Source organism: Silene latifolia, chromosome 2 (genome assembly GCF_048544455.1).
Source record: "Silene latifolia isolate original U9 population chromosome 2, ASM4854445v1, whole genome shotgun sequence".
Taxonomy (NCBI): Eukaryota; Viridiplantae; Streptophyta; class Magnoliopsida; order Caryophyllales; family Caryophyllaceae; genus Silene; species Silene latifolia.
In genome coordinates, this window is record NC_133527.1 from 152,328,765 (window position 1) to 152,353,573 (window position 24,809).

The window sequence follows — 24,809 nt, forward strand, 5'->3', positions numbered from 1 at the left end:
GGAGGTAGAGAAGCTTTTGTTGTCGGTATGATTCTTGAGGTATGTCCGGGAGCCTGCGTGGCCACTGTTGATGTTGGATTTTGGGTAGATAGTGGTGGTGGCGATGGTTGCCTGCTCCCTGACACGGCTTCAGATGCTTGCTTTTCCATTGTATATCTAGAATATCAACGATTGACGACCACAATGCCCCACGGTGGGCGCCAAACTGTTTAGCTATTTTTACCCAAGTCGATTGATTAGGGTCAATGTAGTCTATATTCGTTGGTCGATTGTATAATGGTTCGTATGTCAATAAGTAAATAGGAAAATAAAGTGCTTAATGTAAATTGACACGAGAGATTTGGTGACGCGGAAAACCCAATGTGGGAACAACCGCGGGAGGGACGGTACCCTGCCAAGTATTGCACTATATGAATAGGAGGACGATTACAATCACGGTACGAAGCTAATCCTGCTGACCCTAGGTGTCAGGCCTGCAAGATCTAGAATGAACGTATATTATTTGCAAAGATGTGGTCTTGAATGTTGATGTATGAATGCAGGTGTTGAATGAATGAATTCTTGATTCCCTCCCTTGGCTATTTATAGGGTAAGAACCCTAGATATGTCCTACTTTGAATATGGAAAGGGAATATAATTTCCATAAGGACTCTTTCCAAACCCGGACTCCCTTGCCAATTCTCTTTGATCTCCCTGACTTCTCCCTAACTTCTCCCTGACACTTCTTTCCTTAACGCGGGCGCCTTCTATGATGGGCTCCTGACCTCTCTTTAAACCCGTTTCTCCACTCCCTTGTCCGCGGGCTCCCTTCCTCCTTATCACTCTATCCATAGCCTTTACTTTATTAAGTGGGCCTTCTCCATTATGCTATTTTTAGCCCAAACAATACCAATTTACTTTCAAGTATCTATCGCGAAATATATATGCAATATTAATTTTTGTTCCTTCTTAAGAGTAGTCAAATAGTTCGATCAACGATATTATAAGACCCTAACTATCAAATAATCCAACACACACGTTCGAGATTCAACCCAATAGCATTAATAATGATGGAAAGAAACGATAAAAACAATAACCACAACCATGCAGTCGTAATTCAATTGTATGTTTAATCTCTCCCTAAACCCAAATAATGATAAACATAATCAATTAAAAGGATAAAGGTTGCTATTTTAATTTAGATATCAAGCAAATTGAGTCGATAATTTAAACTAGCAAAAGATTGATAATTACTAACACTATTGATCAGATAATGAAAGTAAATAAAATTCAAATGAATAAAGAACAAGAGAGTATAACAATACTTGAAAGATAAAAGGTAAAGACGGTCTCACAATAGATTAATTGGTAGCTTCAAAAGTTGAACAAACAGAAGCAGGAATTAGTTTCTCATACTAGATCTAGAATAATTAGGGTTCTTGATAGTTTTCCAATACAAGCTTTAATAATAATGAATAATAGCGATATATGTGTTCTTAACCTAATAATAACTAATAATAATAAAGACTATCGTTTAAACTGAGTAAAGTAAAGAAGCAAACACGAGTCTTCATAGTCTGATTTGCGTGACAATAGTACAAACCATGGTCGAATGTGTGTCGTGTGTGGGTCGCGCGTAGGTCGAATGTGTGTTGCAAAATTCGCTGCTGCCAGCTCCTCTTCTTTTAGTCGTATGCGCACATGAATAATGCGACATATGCTCGAGTTAATTTCGTACGTTTTCTGGCCCACCTATCCCCGGACTTGGCTACCTTTTGGGCTCCAAGTTCCGCCATTGTTATTTCAACTCGGCACCAGTTTCTCAAATCCCATTAGAAACTCTACCAAATAACTAAAGAACAAGTGTAATCGGTAGTTACATGACATAACTCACAAAGTACCGCTTTTGAAACTTGAACTTCACCAATTCAACCCTCTTAATACATACTAAAACCTTCTCATCACTCGGGCTAGACAAAACTGGCCAGTCCTCATTTAGCGTCGTGCCTGAGCTGCTGGCACTCAGCCTGACCCGACCCATCCCCCACTAACCCGGCCCAGCAAAAACTCTACATGGCTCTACATGTATTAGTTTTCATGAAATTAATGAATTCATGTGAGATTTTAAAATTAAGTGTCTCACATCAAAGTTATTTTCGAATTAAATGTTAACATAAACTTTGCTGAAACTTGTAAACTTGTTGATACTTGTCAATTATGGGATTAGCTCATTTAAAAAACGTATACTCATTGACAAATTGTAGTCATATATATATATATATATATGAGTACTATATATGAACAAACATCGTTATCATCAAAGTCACTATCATGACAACAAAAAATTTGAACTCAAATCAAACATTTCAGAAATCTCTTAAAAAAGCTGTAACAATTATTAAGTAACAAGAATCTTATATATTACATGACATAAATGATAAATCTCTCATTATATTGTTTTTCAAAGTTAAAATAAAGCTACTTGAACACAAAGAACAACAATGGAAAGCAATCTTCTAAGCTCTCAACGCTCTAAAGACCAAGAATTCAACCTAAACGAATGGCATCTTCGAGCTCGAATTAGTAAAGAAAACATATCAAATTCAAGAAGGTACTCTTCTTCCTATATTAGAAGCTTTAGAGAAGACTCGTCGAGGTCTTTTCGCTCCAACTTCACCATCTCTAGCACTGCCTCTTCCCCTGGCTACCATAACAAAGGTAAACGTTATCCAAGTTATACATTAAACTTGCGAGTACAAAATACTTCTTCCATCCCAAAGTAATCTTCATATTTAAATTGCACAGTCTCCAAAGCGCCACTTTGACTCGATTTTTCTCCATTTCTATAAATAGCTTTTCATTTAAAAGATACTTTTGTGAACATATGATGAATGTAAATATTTTATCATTGAGTTATAATTTATTTTTCAGTTTAACACTTTAATGGTTAAAGTTTCTAAATTTTGACTTCAAAAGTCAAACAAGAAAGATTATTTTGGAATGAAGGAAGTAATACAGAGTACTTTGCCCGGTTTGGCACTAGGCTTATTTTAGACCATCTTATACAAGAAAACGCGTCTAAGATGGAATTAGTCATGTTAACATTAGATTAGATTAGATGGTTTTATTCATGATTGTTATACTTTTATGTAGATGAGATTGACCCATCAACATACTCATTTACAACCGCGCTTAAAGGTATTCCTTCTATTTCATATCATTACTACCTTCGACTCAATTCAAGTATTTCTATTGCGTAAGATTAATTCTGAAAACTGTTTGAAAGAAGCAGTTGAGTAAGAGGAAGTCGTGTCATTAACAATATTTGAGTTTCAACTTTGACGGTTATTTGTGTTTGGTTTACATTTTACAAAGCATTACAAGCAAGATCAGGATATGTATGGGAATGCTTATCACCAGAAGGATTTGCATTGAACTCAAAATGGAATGAAGCAGAAAGATATATATGCAATCCATTATCAGGGGAAGTTCCTATGGAATGTTTATCAGCTAAAACGCTAAGCGGAAGGTCGTTTCGGAGTTACATGGCTAGTAGAGTTACCATGTCTGCCCCTCTTGTTTATTCTCTTCAACATAGAAGAAGCAGTAATTTCTCCAATCCTGTTTCTTCAGCTTTGAATAAAGAACAACTTGTCAAACCTCCACTTGTTATCCCAGGTACTATATTTTTGTCACAAATTCTCATTTAAAACGCTAGTTTTGTTTTATTTTATTTTTCTTTCTGGTGGGTACCATATGAGACTGTTTCACGTGTGAGATACTGAGATGAACCCGATTCATGAAATATTCCTCGTTTATGTCAAGAAACCATTTCAACCAAAAGCTTAAGCTGATGGTTGGAATCCCAAGATCGATTTTATAATCTAACAGTTTAGTTATAGCCTTATAGGGTGATTTCACCTATAAAAACGTCAATCAAATTCTAAGTTGCAAAATTACTGAGACTAATGTAATACTTTTTTTTTTTTTTTTTTTTTTTGTCAGAATGAAAAAGCTAGTCGGGCTTCTAGTGCAACTTAGTCGATTAGACTAATGTAATACTGTTCTCGTCATTGTGTCTCAAGAATAGCCTCGTTATGTTTCAACACAATACATCTAAACTCCATTATATTATTTGACTACGAATATTATTTGAGACACTAGAGTAATGTTGGTGTATAAAGCGAATTTTTCTATCTTGTAGTGCAAAGAATCAAAGAAATAATGTTTTCAAGTGTTTTGGGTAAAATACAGAGAAGCAAAATGGGTGTAGAACAAGGGATGTAGGAATACAAAGCAACCCTTCTCCTCATGAGGGAAGTTCAAGCAGTCTAAGTGATATATCAACTCCTTCAATCCGTGAGAGGCCCATTACTCGTTGCGAAGGCATAGAAGATCAGGATGATGATGCCCAAAATTCGAGTTCTACTATAAAGTCCACCGATATTGAAGAGGTACCTATACAATTTACTCAAATTCTCATCCTAGACGGCTGAATTTGTCTGAAATTAAATGGGGTTACCTATTATTACAAAATGGTAATATTATTCTGGTCTTAAGTTAAAACTGTCTTAAAGAAGACTAACTGAATGTTTCATTTTCTTCCTTGAATTGTTGATGTCCATTAGTAAGACTTAGAAAACGCGATTTTGGTTATGTACTTGTAAATGCTCGAAAATTAGTTTAGGTGCACCGAAAAAGGAGTAGAGTAGAAAAGGCTGTAAGTTTGGATACATAAATTGTAAAGTGTACGATGCAGGTGGAAGTGAAAGTAACAAGAGAGGGAGAAGAAACAAAAAGAGGAAGAGGAGGTTCGCAAAAGAAGAAGAAGATGCACAAAACAGGACAACTTTGCGTTTGTAGGCATTTTAGTGGATGCTCACTTGTTTTTTCACTCAAAACTTTGTTCATCAAAAGGTGGCAAAAAGAGAAAATTAAAACCCCCCCAAAATAAAATTAAATAAAATAGGTAGAAAAATAATGGAGGGCTATTATGCAGAGCGACGGAGGCAGGATTTGAAGTCAGCGGGGGTGAAAGGGTAACATATAAGGGAACTGGTGCTATTATGTGACATTGTTATTTGGAGAAAGAAGTATCGTGTTATAGACACACAATCAATAATATCATGTCTTGACACGATTTTTACTAGGATGGAGATTATTAGTTATTACATTTTCGTCCTGCGCTGAAACTGTAGAATTTTGTCTTAAGCACGGAATTAATATTGGGTTCGGTAAACTAATAAAGATTCGTATATTTTACTCGAACCGAAAGATTTTTCAAGAGAAAGGGTGTCATGTAAGATTGTCCAATTTAAGAGACAATTGTAACAAAGATGTAACTTATTTTGTAATTTACTTGTTTGGAACAAATTCTATATGTTTTAAGAGGATTTCTTTCTTCTGTATGTTGATCACATGCTTGACTGTCTTACTAACATATTTTTGCAGCAAAAATGTTAGTGGCGTGCAAGATATGATGTGCTCTCTTCATCAATATATTCTTGCGTATCATAATATTTGTATTGTTGTATTTTGGAGCATATAATTTGGGACATCTTTATTATTGTTATTATATGTGATGTGATGAGATGAGATGATTCCCATGGACGTGTATATAAATACATGTTTGCTACTGTTTTTCAATGGTGACACTTTGAACTGACACTGAAGTGAAGTTGAATAAGAATTGCAATCAACATATAGCACCATTTCTACAACTGTTGATCTAAAGTTATAACAGCAAAAGGTAGCCAAACAAGGCATCATTTGACTTCAAGAGTTCTAGTGTCACCATATCTACAACTGATGACCCCTTAAGACGGATATTGCATTAAAACGGGTTAAGTATCACACAACTTGAGCATATAAGATAACTCTATTGCATTTTCCATTATATTCTGCTTTTATTTTATTCTAACAACTTGGCCTAACGGATATACCCGTCTTAAATAAGAATTTGTCCTAATGTTAGTATCAGAACCTTGATATGTCGTAATTAACGATTTTAAGTGATTATTGGTCGAATAAATGGGATTTTTTTTAAAATGGCGTTCTAAATGGAAATAATTACAAAAATGGGGCTCATTCCAAGATATTTACACGGAATGGGTCCACATAAGCATTCTAATTCATTTTTTTTTTACAAATTGAGTAACTACTCGCGGAATGATACAACGCAAGGAGTTCGCTGTGTTAGTCTATTGCAAAAGTTTCTTCTTTCTCAATTGGCTTTTTCTCAATTGTACCCTTTGATAAGGGTAAAGTCGTGTCCCCTAAATCAAAGTAATCCTAACTCGGTACTAACTAATAGTCAGCGATAAGTAAGGGTATCGTATCCATAGAGAGGCGGTAATAGTCTAGTTTGCTAATTCTTTAGTTCGTCTTAAGGTAACAATTTTCTTGAAGGTTGGTTGGTTGATTTCTATAACTAATTGCAAAGTAAATAAAAGTGAATTCAATAATATTAAAAGGTCTAGGGATCGGGTTCACTAGGTATGTTATCCGGGGGTATGATTTAACTAATTAACAAAGAAATTATGTTGTTTAAGGTTATATGTCCGGTCGGTACTATATACCCTTTAGATATAAATTTAGCATGCGGTCGCTATAATTAAGCTAGTCTATTCAATTGTCGTAGCCTATATTAGTCTTAATCCGGTCGACAATAATCCTAATATGCAAGACTAATTAACTAATCCTAGCCAGCAATTAATCAATTAGATTTAAGACAACAATCGAACAACAACTAAGCAATTTAACTATTAATTCATTAATTAAACCCTCTTCTAACAACCTAGATCCCCTTTCACCCTAGATGAATAAATTAGCTACTCATACTCATACTAATAACAATAAAAATAATAAGACGAATGGAAAACATAACTAAAAACATGTAAAAGATGAATAACAAAGCAATGATAAAATTAGATCTTGAATTAATGAAGAAAGATTAATAATACCGTAAGTAGCGAGGTAGATTTGAAACAATGCGTAAAATAAAGTATTCTAAGAGTTCTTGGCAGAATAAAAGCGTAACCTAATAATAATCTACGAACTTCCTATTTATATTACAAATAAACCGACTTAAGGAAGTTTCGTGGCAAGCAGGAAATAAGGAAACACTCGATCGAGTATAGCAACACTCGATCGAGTATTTAACCATCGCGACTCGATCGAGTCTTCAGACACTCGATCGAGTATTCTCAGTCTTTAGCCTTTTTTTGTGTCCTTGCTTCGTGTTTCCTTCTCGATCTTTGTGCTAATCCTTTCGTGCTCCATTTGCCGACTCCGCGGTGCTCCATAATCAACATTTGCTCCACGAATGCATCCAATCTGCATTAAAACACCAAAAGGCGGGAGTATCGACATTTCTAATATAAACGGCATATAATTAACATATTATAGCACAAAACCGTCTTAAAAGTAACTAAGGGGGAAGCATAAACGTGTATACAATTATGACTCATCACCTTTACTTTTCTAGAAATCTTATTTGTACCCCTGAACTCTACTTGTAATAATCCGTATTCCTGAGTTAGGGTACTGAAAGATCATAGATCCATATTAGACTCTCTAATAAAAATTAAATTATCTCATAATTTATCATTTTTAGTGATCTATGTAACATGCATGAAAATATAAAAGCATAAAAATGAAAGTTAGGGAAAAACAATTTCCTTACATTGATTTTATGGTAATATGAGCACAAACTAGATCACCTACCTAGTTTGTTCTTGAGCTAAAAAGAAATGGATGATCCTCCTTAAAAAACCTTCAAAAAGAAAGTCTCCTTCAAGTTGTACCCAAGAACAAAACACCCAAATAATCTTACAAATACTAACTAGATATTTGTAAAACTTACCCTTGATAATATTTGTAATATTACTAACACTCTTAGTAATAATATTTTGATTACTAACTTCTTAGTAAATGAAGTATAATAATTTTTAGAGAGATAGACCAAATTTTGTTCACATGCAAAAGTGAAGTAAATGAAGGCTAATAAAAATGAACAAAAGATGGAGTGTTATAAGGAGGAAGTGGCGGGTGGAGTAGATGGAGTGAAGGAGTCAACTTGTTTTAATATTGTCCAATCTTTATCACATGCACAAAGATGTTATGACAACTTATGGAAGAAAAACAAGTAATGTGTAATGATTATAATTATAATTATAATTATAATCATCCACTACACTCCATTTACACGGTCCAATGTCCCATTTACGGGTCCATTTTGGTTCTTATATTTATCGCACAAATACGTGTAAATTTTATTTAAACATCGTATCATGTTTAAATGCTTCCAATTAAATTCGTCCAAATCACTCCGTAAATATACACGTACCGCTACACATATTATTTACGTACTAATATTAATCACATTAATCAATTAGTATAATTTTAGTGAATTAACAAATAAATAACTAAAACCCGTCTCCCAAAATTTATTATTCAATTATCGCATAATTAAATAATAACTGTCATGCCTCGAGTTCGCAACTCGAAATCTCTCTAAAAATAATCGACTAACCTTTTAGTCTATAAATTAAGGGACTAAATAAATTGTATCTCATACAATTAATTAGTTGTCAATTGAGGTTCGTTCCTTTAGGTGTGACTGAAAGGGGTCAGTTGATCACCGCCGTCTCACGAAAATAACGTCAAACTCTAGTCAGCCAACCGTTATCGATTTACGTTAATCAACTGACGAGGATCAAATAATTAAATATCTGATGATATTCTTTTAATGAGATTTATTATGTAAACGCACTATTGTGGAGGACACGAACTCCAACAAGTACTCGGTCGAGTGGAGGGGGAATTCGACCGAGTGAGTGTTGTTCGGGTGAGTGAGTCTGATCGAGTACGTGTTGGGAGTTGTGGGTGGTTCCTGTTTTGCATCACTCGGTCGAGTATGCTTGGCACTCGACTGAGTAGGTGCCACTTAGCCAAGTGGGTAGGAATAACACTCGACCGAGTTTCCGGTTTAACGAGTTATTTCCGCGGTTTGATTTGAGTAATTAGGGGATGCTTTATAAGTCGTGTTTACGGTTTTAAAATGTCAATTTACAACCCTTATCTTTTCTAAAACCATGCTTAATCACTCTCTTAATAATCTACCAAAGATTTGGTCATTTGCATTCGGGATTTCACCTTTCGCCATGTCCATTGTGTTGCAAGTCTCGATCTTCGTTCCTTGTTTATATTGTATTTGACCTAACCCTAATTTGGGTGGATTGAGAGAGTTTTTGTAACACCCCCATACATACTCCAAGTGCCTTACCAGGACCACCCAGGTATAAGGATGTTATCATCTCGGTTACCCGAGGCAATGATAATCAAATAAACAATAATGAAACAACGTTTAAATAGAAATACTTAGTAAAAGGTTACAATCTCAAAACCAAAACCAAAAGTACAAATACATATTCTCAAACTGACTGTTTACTGATCTAACTGAAATGTTTATAAAAACTACTAAGCTACAGCGGAAGACTTCTATCATCAGATCGTGGCACATCCCGGCCTATCCCAAGACTCAACTCATACCGCTCAATATCCGCTCACCATCCCCGAATGGATCACCGCAGGTTTTAAAACAATAATCGGGGTCAGTACTATTTACATAAATTATATAACCAATAGAACAGTAAATAATACAGCTCATACAATCATACACAATCATCCACTCCACTCCATCTCCGTCACCGACTGTCCACTGGACCAGCCCTGCCGGTGGGGGACCGCACCCGTACCCACCAAATCCCCGCTCATCATACCGAGCGATAACCCTGTCCCATTAATGTGCACATTCCCTTCCGTGGCGGGTTCCACGAAGGGCGAAACTAGGGCGTGAAGCCACTCCCGCAAGTGACTCCACTTAGCCGAGAATGCATCTCGAGAACCACAGACAAACAATCACAATCACAATATCAACAACCGTCTGAATCTATCAACAATGTATAATCACAACCGTCTGAATCAATCAACCACACTAACTACAACACAATCACCACACATTATGTAAGTAATACTGAGTAGGGAAACCCTACCTGGAAAGCACAACAATCAGACGATCTCACAGCTGATATCAAAAAGCTTCCTCTACGAATCCTCCTCCTAATATACAAACACATAATCACTACCAAGCATACAAACAACAAAACCCCCAAATCCCCAAACTAGGGTTTAACAAACTTTAAAGAAACATCATTAAAAAGGTATATAGGTCTTACCTTCGACGCAAGGATCACAACGGTATAAAGGAAAGTGAAATCCGACCTTCCAAGCTCCGGGATTTGCCAACAATGCGATTAAAGCTAATAACGTAGTTTGCTTTCTCTTCTCACAGGGATTAGGTTTTGAAAAGTGATTTAGGAACAATGACGGAATTATTATATACTCTAATCGCATTATTAACAAAACCCGAGAAAACAGCCCCCGTAAACCGGCTACTCGATCGAGTAGCTAAGGTACTCGATCAAGTGCCCCCTTACTCGATCGAGTACCCACGTTACTCGATCAAGTACCCCACAGGTCAGAAACTATTTTATTCCGCAACACGCCCTTACTCGACAGAGTAAGGCCTACTCGATAGAGTACCCCAAGACTCATAAATACGTAGTATTACAGTCTTCCCTCCTTAAAAAGAACTTCGTCCCCGAAGTTCAAACCACAACAAAACAAAGACACATACTACGCATTCCCGACTCAACAACTAAAACAAAACTCAACATAAAACATGTTACTAACCCAAACTCAACCCGACTCAACGACAACAACCACGCCGACACAACATAAAAAGGGTATAAAACTCATAAAAACTCTTTGCGATCATCTCCTACCTCCCTAAAAGAAACAAGGTTACGTCCCCGTAACCATACATACCTGATCGAAAAGGAAAGGGTAGCGCTCTCTCATGATATCCTCTGCCTCCCATGTAGCTTCCTCAGTCTCGTGGTTAGACCAAAGGATCTTAAGCAAAACTGTCTCACCACTCCTAGTCTTCCTAACCTTCCGGTCAAGAATCTGCTTAGGTACCTCAAGATATGATAAAGACTCATCTAGCTCTAAGCTCTCTGCCTCTAACACATGTGACGGGTCACTCACATACTTCCGCAGCTGCGATACATGAAACACATTATGAACTCTCTCTAACGCAGCAGGTAAAGCCAGACAATAAGCAACTTCCCCAACTCTCTCTAAGATCTCATAAGGATCGATGAACTTCTGGCTCAGCTTGCCTTTCTTCCCAAATCTCATAACCCCACGCATAGGAGACACTTTAAGAAGAACCTTATCCCCAACCTGAAACTCTATATCCCGGTGTTGTAGATCTGCATAACTCTTTTGCCTATCCTGAGCTGCTCGCATCCGTTCCCTGATCATCTTAATCTATTCAACCATCTCATGTACCATCTCTGGTCCTAGAACCACTGCTTCAGCACTGTCGTCTCAACAAATCGGACTCCTGCATCTCCTCCCATATAAAGCCTCAAACGGTGCCATGCCAATACTAGTGTGATAGCGGTTGTTGTAAGAAAACTCTATCAAATCCAACCTTTGTTCCCAGCTACCACCAAAGTCCATCACACAAGCTCGTAACATATCCTCAAGAGTTTTGATTGTTCTCTCAGTCTGACCGTCTGTCGCAGGATGAAAAGTTGTACTCATCTTCAAAGTTGTTCCCAAAGATTCCTGCAACTCTTTCCAAAACTTTGAGATAAATCTCGCATCTCTGTCAGACACTATATCCTTAGGGACTCCATGTAACTTAAGCACATTATTCCTGTAGGCCTTAGCTAATTGTGCTTTAGTCCATGTATCTTTCATTCGCACAAAATGAGCTGACTTGGTCAGTCGATCCACTATTACCCATATCATGTTGTTACCCTGTTGACTCTTTGGCAAACCCACGATAAAATCCATAGAAATGGATTCTCACTTCCACTCAGGTACCTCTAAAGACTGAATCTTACCTTGTGGTCGTCGTTGTTCCCCTTTAACTCTCTGGCATGTCAAACAACGGGCCACAAACTCTGCTGTTTCTTTCTTCATCCCAGGCCACCAAAACGTGTTCTTCAAATCCTTGTATAGCTTGTCACCACTGATGGATGTCTTGAATACGGTGTACAATGTTCCTCTGTCATGATTGTCTTTTTCAGCTCCTCATCATTAGGGACACACCACCTACCATCGAACATCAAACTACCATCTGTATGAATGGAGAATCGAGACACTGTCCCTTTCTCTACTCCAGCTCTCCACTCAACCATCTTAGGATCCAAAGCCTGTTGACCACGAATATCCTCATAAAGATCAGACTGTACTATCAAATCTCCCACAGCATCTCCTCTCTGCATCATATGTATACCAAACTTCCCCACCTCATCTCTAAACCTCATCAAAGATAGAGCTGTACACAAAGAATATACACTCTTCCTACTCAAAGCATCTGCATGTAATACTACGGTTTTATGAGTCTCTGGGTACTCTATCGAGTAGGCCTTACTCTGTCGAGTAAGGGTGTGTTGCGTTATAAAATAGTTTCTGACCTGTTGGGTACTCGATCGAGTAGCTGGGGTACTCGATCGAGTAAGGGGGTACTCGATCGAGTACCTTGGGTACTCGATCGAGTGTCCGGTTTTACGGGGAGTTTTCTCGGGTTTTGTTAATTATGCGATTAAGGTATTTAAACATAGTCGTCATTGTTTTAAATCACTTTTACAAAACCTAAAACCCTGTTTAAGAGAGAAAGCAACCAGCTCATCTTCCTAATCGCATTCTTAGAAATTCCCGGAGTTCAGACGGTCGGTTCTTGTCGTTATTCGTGTCGTTGAGTTCCTTGCGTCGAGGGTAAGCTTTTAATATAATTTTTATAGTATTTCGTTAAGTTTCGTTAAACCCTAATTTTGGAATTGGGGGTTTTTATGATTTGTTAAGGTTAGATTGTGATTATGTGATTATGTGATAGGAGAAGGATTTGTAAAGGAGAGGTTTTGAGACAGCTGCTAGATCGTCTGATGATTGTGTTGCTTTCCAGGTAGGATTTTCCTACTCAGTATTAGTCCCATAATGGGATGATTGTTGATGTGTGAGATTGATTGCTTGATATAGTAATTGTATTTGGTTTGTGATTGTGATTGTACATTTGTTGATAGATTCGGATGGTTGTTGATATTGTGATTGTGATTGGTTGCCTATGGTTCTCGAGATGCGTTCTCGGCTGAGTGGAGTCACTTGCGGGAGTGGCTTCACGCCCTCGTTTCGCCCTTCGTGGAACCCGCCACGGAAGGGGATGTGCACATTAATGGGACAGGGTTATCGCTCGGTATGATGAGCGGGGCTTAGGTGGGAACGGCTGCGGTCCCCATCGGCGCGGTGGTCCGGTGGACGATCGGTGACGGAGATTGATTGGAGTAGGTGTGATTGTGTTTGTGTGACCGTTTGAGCTGTGTTGTTTGTTGTGTTGTTGGATTATATAAATTATGTGATTAGTACTGACCCCGTTTAAATGTTTTAAAAACTGTGGTGATCCATTCGGGGGTGGTGAGCAGTTTCTTGACAGGTATATCTTGGATACGTATGAGATAGCTGGGATGAGTCACCACGTTGCAGTTTAGAAGTCTTCCGTTGTGTCTGACGCTTGATAGTATTTTGATAGTAGATAGTTTTGAGAACTTGTAGTTCCTTTTATCAGTTTTGGTTTTGAACATGTAATCACTTAAACTGTAATTACTTTTAAAGTACGTTTCTTTATTGTCTTATGATGTTCATTGCCTCGGGCAACCGAGATGGTAGTATCCTTGTACCTGAGTGGTCCTGGTAAGGCACTTGGAGTATGGGGGTGTTACAAATGGTATCAGAGCGACGATCCTGAAACCTGTAACCAATGAATCTAATGAACCTAGGGAGTCTAATTAAAATGAACCAGGGGTAAAGGTTGTAGGAGCTAATGCAAAGACTTGGGAGACGTCCTAAAGTCACGAACTCGCCCTACGATTTTGAACCGGTCACCATGGGATATGAGTCGGGATTGCTATGTGTTTATTTTGTGAATTGTGTAACAATATGGTGATGTGTGGCATGTATAAGGGTGATTTTGTATGCTGTTGGTTGAAAGCATGTTGAATGATACTTGGTTTACCATGTTGATTGGAATAGTTGGAAAAGTATGTGAGAATGACGAATGATGTGGTGGAAAAAGGAAATAGTTTATATGTGATGAATAATGATGTGTAGGATGAATGATTTATAATGAGGCAATCCTAATAACATGTGGATAGGGGGTGTGATAAGATTTGTTTTCATAGTTTTGTTTGCGTAAAGCTATATATTAAGTTCGTATAATTGTCTACTATCGTATCATATGCGCTTGTTAGCTGAAGTATGTGATTGAACTAGATGAATTGATTGGAAAAGATGAAGTGGCAATTTCGTAAGGATATGAATTTCTTGATTACGGAAGTGTTTATGTGATGAAGTGGATTTGTAATGTTGTTGTATTAGCAACATGGAAATAGTACTTGTAGTGTATGGGTGTAGTTTGTGTTATGAAAAGTTATGAAAGTTTAAAACATGCGGGTAATACATGATTGAAAGTTGAATGTTATATGAGCATGATAGATGGTAATGTTTGGCTTTTGGTAAGTAGTTACATGAAGAATAGAGGTTCAAGGATATGTGTTTTGTATAACGAATTTGATGAAAAGCATGATGGTTGTTTATAACGTGGCACTTGATAACACGAAGTAGATTATTTTGTTGATTGTATGAGGAGTCGCGCAGATTTGAATGCGTAGTTGTAATCATAATGTTGAAATAATAATGAATGTATAGTACGTTGGGGTATGTGAGATAACATGCGGGTAGTATTCACGAGTCTGCATGACTCGATCGAGTGGGTTTGATTCGATCGAGTGGGTATTTGTCGTTATTTTGACCAGAATCGTGTTTTTGGGCACTCGATCGAGTACCTCGGGCACTCGATCGAGTATGGGGTCACTCGATCGAGTAGCCGGGCTACTCGGTCGAGTAAGTCGAAGATCGAAGGTCTGTTTGGGTTCTGGAGTCGGGGCACTCGATCGAGCATGTTGGGCACTCGATCGAGTAGCCTCAACTCGATCGAGTAGGTTCTGGTACTCGATCGAGTGGGGTCTGTGCAGGTCATATGCGTGTTTCGGGTCATATGTTTATTTTTGACATTCGTTGCATATTACGTTTAATCCAAAGGTGTTGTATTACTTCTTTATGCATTGTTTTACGTATGTGTTGGTCCTGAAGCGTAAGTTACCCAATCTTAAGATGTAAAGAGTGGCACTTATGATGAATATAAGTTCGGTGGGGAGGACATGAGTTATATGTGATTATGATAGATGGTGGAAAAAGAAAAGGAAGATTGGTATAGTTTATTGAGGCATAGAGCACGTTTTGCGAGACGGGATGAGTGATATGATTGTGTGTTGAGTAATGTAAAAGTAAGAGAATATGGGCAAGGGATGATGTGAGTATAATGAACGTGAGAATAAAAAGATTGAAAAGTAAGGATGTGGATAGTGGCAGCTTGAGATGTGTAAAGAATTATGGAGGGAAATGGTTAGGAGTCGTGTGGGTTATGGATATATGTTATCTGTAGACAGTGAGTGAGTTTGGGAGGTTTGGTTTATTAAAAGATGAAACTCTTTGTGTGATTTCCTTGGGTAATTAACGGTATTAAATGAATTTCGATTTCGAGAGATGTAAAAAGGAGATGCAATTGTTTGAACATTAAACGTTAATTCTATGAATGGATTAGTGGCAATGGTGATTGATGGCATTATAAGAGAATATTTATGGTAAGAAATAGTGAGATGATATCGATATGAAATAATGAGATGTGAGTTTTGGAGCAGTGAGGAAGTAACCGGAACACTAAAGAGTTAGGTAGAAGTGATAAGGAGTTGAATGGTTAATTGATTTTGTCGAGTGTACAAGGAAAGAATGAGGGGAGTAAAACTAGGAAAATGTGACCGGAGTTATGTGATATAGAGGTAAGGAGTCGTCGAGATGTGTGCTATCAATCATGAGAATGTTAGTTAATGGTTATAGAGGAGTTTCGGGGCAACATGATTAATCATGAGTTTCGAGGAATTAAGGGAGTATGAAGTTGGTGGAGTATCTGCATGATATGAGATTTTGGTGGAGATTTAGATGATGATACAATTAAGGATAGTATTGGGAAGAATGTTGAGGTAATTTTGTTAATGGATTGGATGTTCGTTATTTGGGATGTCAACCAAAGATAGGAAACAAATCGTGATGTTTAGAGATGAGTGTAAGAGGTTTGATGCCCGGACACCGGTAGTGTTATGGTTTGTGACTAGTGGTTAAGGGTAATGATATATTAGAAAGGTAACAATTCTAAAGAGGTTGATTTTGCAGAGACCAGATTGATAAGTATAGTTATGAAAGAGTATAAGATGTGGTTATATGAGGCGGTTGTTAGTAGTTGAGTATTAATGGTGTGGCTACATTTGGCAGAGGGTGATGGATATGCGAAAGGGAGAATATGTTATGAGGTGTATACGAGTTAAGCTCGGGCGACTAGTAACCTATGTTGAGTGGTAACTTACGTGATCAGGATTGACTAGTTGGTTGTGATTACGGGTCTATGATATGTGTAAATGTTTGTGTGAGGTTCTGACCTCACAAGAAGTGGTATGGTGTGATAATTATAAAGTTGTTTTATGAATGTTCTGTAATATATATGTTGGACACGGTAATTTAATTGAATAATATCCAAAAAGGTAATAACTTGATTAATTTGACATGGCTAGTTATAATTTTATGTGTATTAATAACACCTGTGTATTCCGTGAAATGGTAGAGATGATGTTCATGAGATGCTTATCTGTTTATCCATATAATATGTCGCGTGGTGATTTAATAAAGTGGATTTGAGTAAGTTTTTCTTGTTTGAGAAGTTATGCTCAGTCAGTGTTTATGGGAATCGTATGCAGTTGTGATGTCTATCGGTGTGGTTGTGGTGCCTCGGGTGGTGATCCGGGCACGGTACATAATGTTGTGATGCGGGTATTTTCGCACTACGGTGTGGTTGTTGGTGGCGGTGTTGTGATGCCGTCACCGGTTGTGGTGGAGTAGGCGGGATGATTATGATTCGAGTTTCGAAAGTGCATACCAGTTATTCATAGTTTGTTGTTTTGTTTGATGTTGCTCCCTGCGAGTTTCAGTTTCTGCAGATAGACAGTTGTCTTGTTTATTGATGTTTCTTACCAGTTAAGTTTTGGTATGAGGGTAGAGTATGATATGAAAGAGAGTTGTATATGTTTTCGTTGTTGTCATGGTATAGTGATGTTCTATTGATGGGACACGGTTGTGAGAGGTTGTTACAGTAATTTTGATCTTGTTCTAGATAAGGCTTTAGTAGACATGGTAATGACAAGTGGTCCGTAGAACATGTGTGGTAATGATCTGAAAGCTGCAGGTGGTTCATAATCTTTTGTTGGGACAGTGAGTGTAGGGTGTTGGGGGAATTAGTGTCATATTAGGTTATGTATGAGTCTTGCGGTAATGAAGGAAAGAACTGGAGGATCTAGTGTGAGTGTACGTAACGAGTGTGGATCGTGAGTTATGCGTTTGGGAGATAGGTGCTTTATATAGAGAGGTATGTCATGTTGCGGTAGTGTGGAAAAGTTGAAGTTTTGGGTTAAGATAAAGATTTTGAGGTATAGGTTAGGTGGTGTGACGAATGAGTTGAGGTATGAGGAATGTTTAAGTAAGAAAGCCTTGGATATGTGCATGGCGAGTGTTTAGGTTATAGGTGGTTATCTTTGACATGCGGTGGTGATGAGGATAATGAAAAGATATATCTAGGATTTAGTATTAGTGAGTTACGGAGACGTAACATTTACCTTAAGAGGAGTAGGATGCGATAACAGAGATTTTGATGGTTGTTCATATGGTAGTATATTTGGAAGTAGAGTGTTGGTGTAGCATAAGATATGGATTTGTATATGTTGTGGTTGATAGTGTTAAAAGGTCATGGACGTGCTTGTAGTAGTTCGATGTTAGGAATGCGAGAATACTTCGATAGTGTTGACAGTTGGGTGATGAGGTTATGAGTGTGAGTAAACTTCGAGGACGAAGTTCCTTTTAAGGGTGGTAGAATGTAACATTCCGTTTGATGTTTATGTAGTTGGTTATGTATGGAGTTAGTGTCGGGAGAGTTTATGATGTAGTTGATACGACATCGTGAGCGAGGTGTGAAGGTAGGAATAGTTGGTAGATTTGGTGTTAAGAGTTCATGGTTTCATGTTTTGTAAGTTGGGGTTTTGTTTTGAGTTCTTAGTAGCTTTGTTGCGTCTTGATCGAGTTAGTATGTTGTTTTTATGTATGGGTTGAACTTCGGGGACGAAGTTCTTTTTAAGGAGGGAAGACTGTAATACTACGGTTTTATGAGTCTCTGGGTACTCTATCGAGTAGGCCTTACTCTGTCGAGTAAGGGTGTGTTGCGTTATAAAATAGTTTCGACTGTTGGGTACTCGATCGAGTAGTGGGGTACTCGATCGAGTAGGAGGGTACTCGATCGAGTACCTTGGGTACTCGATCGAGTGTCCGGTTTACGGGGAGTTTTCTCGGGTTTTGTTAATTATGCGATTAAGGTATTTAAACATAGTCGTCATTGTTTTAAATCACTTTTACAAAACCCGAAACCCGTTTAAGAGAGAAAGCAACAGTTCATCTTCCTAATCGCATTCTTAGCAATTCCCGGAGTTCAGACGGTCGGTTCTTGTCGTTATTCGTGTCGTTGAGTTCCTTGCGTCGAGGGTAAGCTTTTAATATAATTTTTATAGTATTTCGTTAAGTTTCGTTAAACCCTAATTTTGGAATTGGGGGTTTTTATGATTTGTTAAGGTTAGATTGTGATTATGTGATAGGAGAAGGATTTGTAAAGGAGAGGTTTTGAGGACAATTTGCTAGATCGTCGATGATTGTGTTGCTTTCGGTAGGATTTTCCTACTCGGTATTAGTCCCATAATGGGATGATTGTTGATGTGTGAGATTGATTGCTTAATATAGTAATTGTATTGTGACTTTTGTGATTGTGATTGTACACACTGTTGATAGATTCAGATGGTTGTTGATATTGTGATTGTGATTGGTTGCCTATGGTTCTCGAGATGCGTTCTCGGCTGAGTGGAGTCACTTGCGGGAGTGGCTTCACGCCCTAGTTTCGCCCTTCGTGGAACCCGCCACGGAAGGGGATGTGCACATTAATGGGACAGGGTTATCGCTCGGTATGATGAGCGGGGCTTAGGTGGGAACGGCTGCGGTCCCCCATGGCGTGGTGGTCCGGTGGACGATCGGTGACGGAGATTGATTGGAGTGGGTGTGATTGTGTTTGTGTGACCGTTTGAGCTGTGTTGTTTGTTGTGTTGTTGGATTATATAAATTATGTGATTAGTACTGACCCCGTTTAAATGTTTTAAAAACTGTGGTGATCCATTCGGGGGTGGTGAGCAGTTTCTTGACAGGTATATCTTGGATACGTATGGGATAGCTGGGATGAGTCACCACGTTGCGGTTTAGAAGTCTTCATTGTGTACGACGCTTGATAGTATTTTGATAGTAGATAGTTTTGAGAACTTGTAGTTCCTTTTATCAGTTTTGGACATGTAATCACTTAAACTGTAATTACTTTTAAAGTACGTTTCTTTATTGTCTTATGATGTTCATTGCCTCGGGCAACCGAGATGGTAGTATCCTTGTACCTGAGTGGTCCTGGTAAGGCACTTGGAGTATGGGGGTGTTACACTGCAACCACATTGGCTTTCCCTTCATGGTAGATAATATCCATGTCATAATCGCCAATCAGCTCCATCCACCTCCTCTGTCTCATGTTCAACTCCTTTTGAGTGAAGATGTACTTGAGACTCTTGTGATTCGAAAATACCTTAAAGGTCGCCCCATAAAGGTAATGCCTCCAAATTTTGAGAGCAAATACCACTGCACCCAACTCTAGATCATGTGTAGGATAGTTCTCCTCATATGTCTTCAATTGCCTAGAAGCATAGGCAATCACCTTACCGTTCTGCATCAACACACATCCCAACCCATTCTTTGAGGCATCTGTATAAACCTCAAAGTTCTCGATCCGTTCAGGCAATGCCAAGATAGGAGCTGTGGTCAAACGCTCCTTTAATGTTTGGAAAGCCTTCTCACAACTCTCATCCCAACGAAACCTGTTCTCTTTCCTCATCAAAGCTGTCATAGGTCTAGCTATCTTGGAGAAATCTTTCACGAACCGTCTGTAATATCCAGCTAAACCCAAGAAACTCCGAATCTCAGCAACATTCTTTGGTGCTTCCCACTTTGTCACTGCCTCAATCTTCGCCGGATCCACATCTACTCCCTCCTTAGAGATCACATGCCCCAGAAAAGCAACTTTCTCTAACCAGAACTCACACTTGGACAGCTTAGCATATAACTCATGCTCCCTTAGAGTCTGCAACAAAATCCTCATATGCTCCTCATGCTCCTCCTTAGTCTTAGAGTAGACTAAGATGTCATCGATAAACACTACCACGAACTTGTCCAAAAACTGTCTGAAGATTCTGTTCATCAAATCCATAAACACAGCCGGTGCATTAAATAACCCAAACGGTATCACCATATACTCATAATGACCATACCTCGACGTGAAAGCGGTCTTTGGTATGTCCATCTCTCTAATCTTCACCTGATGGTATCCCGACCTCAAATCAATCTTGGAAAAGACTGATGCACCACTCAACTGATCAAACAGGTCATCTATCCTTGGCAAAGGATACTTATTCTTCACTGTCACTCGGTTCAGCTCTCTGTAATCTATGCACAACCTCAAACTCCTATCTTTCTTCTTCACGAAAAGAACTGGTGCTCCCCACGGTGATACACTAGGTCTAATGTATCCCTTTTCTATCAGATCATCTAACTGTTTCCTGAGCTCCTCCATCTCTTTAGGACCCATCCGGTACGGTGCCTTAGAGATTGGCCCCGTCCCCGGTTTCAACTCAACGGTGAAATCTATCTCCCTCTTCGGTGGTAACCCCGGAATCTCCTCTGGAAAAACGTCTGCAAACTCTCCCACCACTGGTATCTGATCAACTGTCGGACTCTCTATCCGGTCATCTCTCACATGGCACAAGATCAACGGGCACCCCTTCCTCAGATAAGACTTCAAGGTGACAGCTGCAATCAACTTAACTTTGGGTTTGACTAGAAACCCACGATAAGACACACTAACACCCTTAGGCCCTCTCAAAGACACTTTCTTTTGATGACAGTCTATCTTAGCTTTATACTTTCCTAACCAATCCATCCCGACTATCATCTCAAAACCGTCAAAAGGAAACTCTAGCAAGTCTACAGGCAGATCAACTTGCCCAACTATCATAGATACATCTCTAAACAACCTCCCACATGATACAGACTCACCCGAAGGTATAAAAATTTTCTCACTTACAGACTCATATACCCTCAAACCCAACCGTTTAACATTACTCGAAGATATAAACGACTAAGACGCCCCCGAATAAAAAAAAAACAAAGGTAGGAATACCGTTAACAAGAAAAGTACCAGTGATAACATGTGCATCCTCCTCAGCTGCTTTCTTGTCCATCATGAACAGACTTTCCATCGGTCTTCGTCCACCTCCCCGGACAAGATCTTGGCCGATGTGGTCGGCTTAGCACCCGACCCCCGATTGTTTTTGTTGTTCGTAGCTGGTTTTCGATAAGAATTACCGCCATTTCGGTTACCTCCACCCCGATAGCTCGACTTCCCGGTTAGACCATGACCCACCCGGTCCGTTGCTCGCATAACTCGTGCGGGTCCCCGAGAATAGCTCCCCGAGCCGACCCCCGAAAAGCTCCGGTGCACTCGTGCACTCATGTCTCTTGTGGCCTACACCGCCACAGCCATAGCAAGTCATTCCCCAACTACCACTACCACTCACACGGCCACGCCCAAAGGAAGCCCCAAAGATCAATCCCGACCCTTAAGAAAACCCCTTAGCTTGATTGTGGTTGCCTTTCTTGTGACTAGATTGGCCTCCACCCTCACTCTCAGCCTTTCTTTTCTCACTCACTCTCTCCTGAGCCATCTCAACCAGCCTCTCAGCTCTCCCAGCCCTCTCATAAGCTTCCTTAACATCGGTAAGGACTCCCACGGGTAACTTATCCATAATCTTGGGTGTCAACCCTCTCTCAAACCTTAGCGCAAGGTTTTCCTCACTCAGACCCATATCCTCAGCATACCTAGACTTCTCATTAAACTGCTTGTAATACTCAGCAACTGACATATCAAATGTCATCTTAAACCCATTAAACTCCTCTCTCAGCTTACTCCTCACATGTTCCGGTACAAACTCCTTCCTCATGGCTATCTGAAACTCGTCCCAAGGTATAACAGGTAAGCCCTGGTTCGCATACATCTCCCTAGCACTCACCTTCACCGTATCCCACCACTTGCCAGCTGCGCCCCTCAGGTAGAACGCAGCTTGTTCTACTCTCATCTCATCAGGACAATGAACCAGGTCCAGAATGTTCTCCATCTCATGACGCCAGTTGTCAAGAAGGTTTGGTTCCCCGGTTCCCGTGTACTCTTTTGGGTTAAACCTCGCTATATAGAGACTGATCTTAGAGTGATCAACCTCCTTATCCTTATTCACTTTCTTTAAGGCCTCGGTAAGAGCATCTTGGTGCTCCAACATCTTAACAACATCATCTATGTTCATGGTCTCAGCCCTCGCATAGTAAGCGTTTCTCTTGGGCGGCATCTTGAAACTATATAAGAAAGGGTAGATATAAACATACACACTAAAACCTCAAAACACGAAAGCGGACTGCCCAGAACACACTCGATCGAGTACCCGAACCTACTCGATCGAGTAAGAGGCTACTCGATCGAGTGCCCAACATACTCGATCGAGTGCCTCGACTCCAGAACCTAAACAGACCTTCTGACCTCTAACATACTCGACCGAGTAGCCCGGCTACTCGATCGAGTGACCCCCTACTCGATCGAGTGCCCCAAAAACATGATTCTGGATTCAAAATCGTCAAATACCCACTCGATCGAGTAAAACCCACTCGACCGAGTATCTCACCTACTTGATCGAGTACCCCCCTACTCGATCGAGTCATGCTGACTCGCATAACTACCCGCATGTTATCTCACATCTCCCAACATACTAATTAACATTATAAACGCAACATGTGATATAGCTAGGCATGCAATTTCTACCAAGCTTTTCATATAATCAACGAAACAGTTATGTCATATTATCAAACGCCACATAGTAATCATCCAACATGCTTTTCTATTCCAACAACAGTTGTATATACTTCACCAATCTTTCATTCATAAACTCAACCTCCTACTCCAAACATCCAACAATTACTACATACTTCATCACATCCATACACAAGCTAACAAACAACACATACGACTTGACATACACCCCCCATGCACTACTATAATAACCATTAAGGAGAACGGTCAAGGACCGTTCTAAATGCGTCTTTCAACAGGCCTGTGGCCAAGCGTTCTCTTTGATATATGAGAACGGTTGGTAAATGGTCAACCCGTGCTCGTTGTTATTTCAAATAGCACGTTTGCTAATGGGAACCGCTCTCATTGTTATTTCAAACAGCACGGGTGTAAAAGGGGACCGGTCTCTTTGTTAAGGCGTTCTCTTTGACAGGAGTGTTTGGCGCCATTGTTGAACCTTTTCAAAGAGAACGGGGGATGGTACAACCGTCCTATTTGTTAAGGCGTGCTCTTTGATATACCATTTGGCGCCATTTTGTGCCATTTCAAATAGAACAGGTTTAACAATTAACCGTTCTCTTTGAAAAGTGTTTTTTTTATATTTCCTTTTTCATCGTAATTCCTACACGATAGAATCGTATATATAGCTCATATAAGAATTAAACCTGCATTAAAATTCAGAAACTCCAGCATATTTTACGCAACAAATTTTATTAGAATTAACAAGGACAAATCCTTGAAAAAATATACATCGTTTAATGTTTGTAATAGCGCATAGGCTACAAACGTACTTTCATACTTGCAAAATATAAATAAAAATCCTTGAATCGTTATTACTTAGTAGCATGTAAGTGCAAAAAGAATTGAACATCAAGAAATTGTAATCAGCTTCATCCACCATTACTTTTCGGCTTAAAATTGAGGGTGAATTCAGCCCAAATATTCCGCACCTCGTCGATTTGCTCAACCGTATATGTCTTTGGGGCGTTAAGCATGAACTATATATATAGGACATCCAAAAATTTAGTTAATACGCTATATATATGACGTGTAAAGTAAAGCAATTAATAAGATGGAGATTATAATAAGCAAAGCGATGAAAATAATTGAAATGAAGAAAAAAAATACATACATTTGGGGTAATATTAATATATCTTCCTTTGATTAGCTCCAACATATATCGACAAATATAATACCCGCATAATACGCTCCCATCAGGCTGGCGAGGACACTAAAACAAAAACCAAACCCATATACATATGTTATATCTACTCCGACCAAAAAAAAGGCCAAAATAAAGCCGATGCAAAACCGACGAGAATGCAAAACCGATCGGGCCAAAAAACAAACAAAGTCTTTGCACAAAATCGACGAGAATACAAAAATACGATCACCCTAAAAAAAACAAAAGTCTTTGCACAAAAACATGCCAAAATTCTTAGCCTGATGCAAAAACTGAAAGAAAACAGGCCAAAATAAAGCCTGATGCAAAAAGTGACGAGAATGCAAAACTAAA

General features: G+C 39.0%; 1 protein-coding gene and 2 long non-coding RNA genes across 4 annotated transcripts; 1 reads left to right on the top strand and 2 right to left on the bottom strand.

Moving 5' to 3' along the window:
• The first annotated feature begins 2,304 nt into the window (after positions 1 to 2,304).
• On the top strand, positions 2,305 to 5,396 carry LOC141643141 (uncharacterized). 2 transcript variants are annotated; one of them, XM_074452178.1, is made up of 5 exons: positions 2,305 to 2,697; positions 3,133 to 3,177; positions 3,355 to 3,657; positions 4,234 to 4,433; positions 4,727 to 5,396. In XM_074452178.1, the coding sequence occupies exons 1-5, from the start codon at positions 2,481 to 2,483 to the stop codon at positions 4,931 to 4,933; spliced, it is 972 nt and encodes a 323-aa protein (XP_074308279.1). In that variant the 5' UTR covers positions 2,305 to 2,480; the 3' UTR covers positions 4,934 to 5,396. The 2 variants fall into 2 exon arrangements, with proteins under 2 accessions (XP_074308279.1, XP_074308280.1); XM_074452179.1 differs by having other exon boundaries at positions 4,739 to 5,396.
• Positions 5,397 to 6,912: 1,516 nt separating this feature from the next.
• On the bottom strand, positions 6,913 to 7,973 carry LOC141630740 (uncharacterized). The gene is made up of 2 exons (XR_012537545.1): positions 7,664 to 7,973; positions 6,913 to 7,314 (listed from the first exon to the last, which is right to left on the bottom strand). It is a non-coding gene; the product is annotated as an uncharacterized LOC141630740 (long non-coding RNA).
• Positions 7,974 to 23,987: 16,014 nt separating this feature from the next.
• LOC141630745 (uncharacterized) lies at positions 23,988 to 24,552 on the bottom strand. The gene is made up of 2 exons (XR_012537546.1): positions 24,426 to 24,552; positions 23,988 to 24,291 (listed from the first exon to the last, which is right to left on the bottom strand). It is a non-coding gene; the product is annotated as an uncharacterized LOC141630745 (long non-coding RNA).
• Between the last annotated feature and the right edge of the window lie 257 nt (positions 24,553 to 24,809).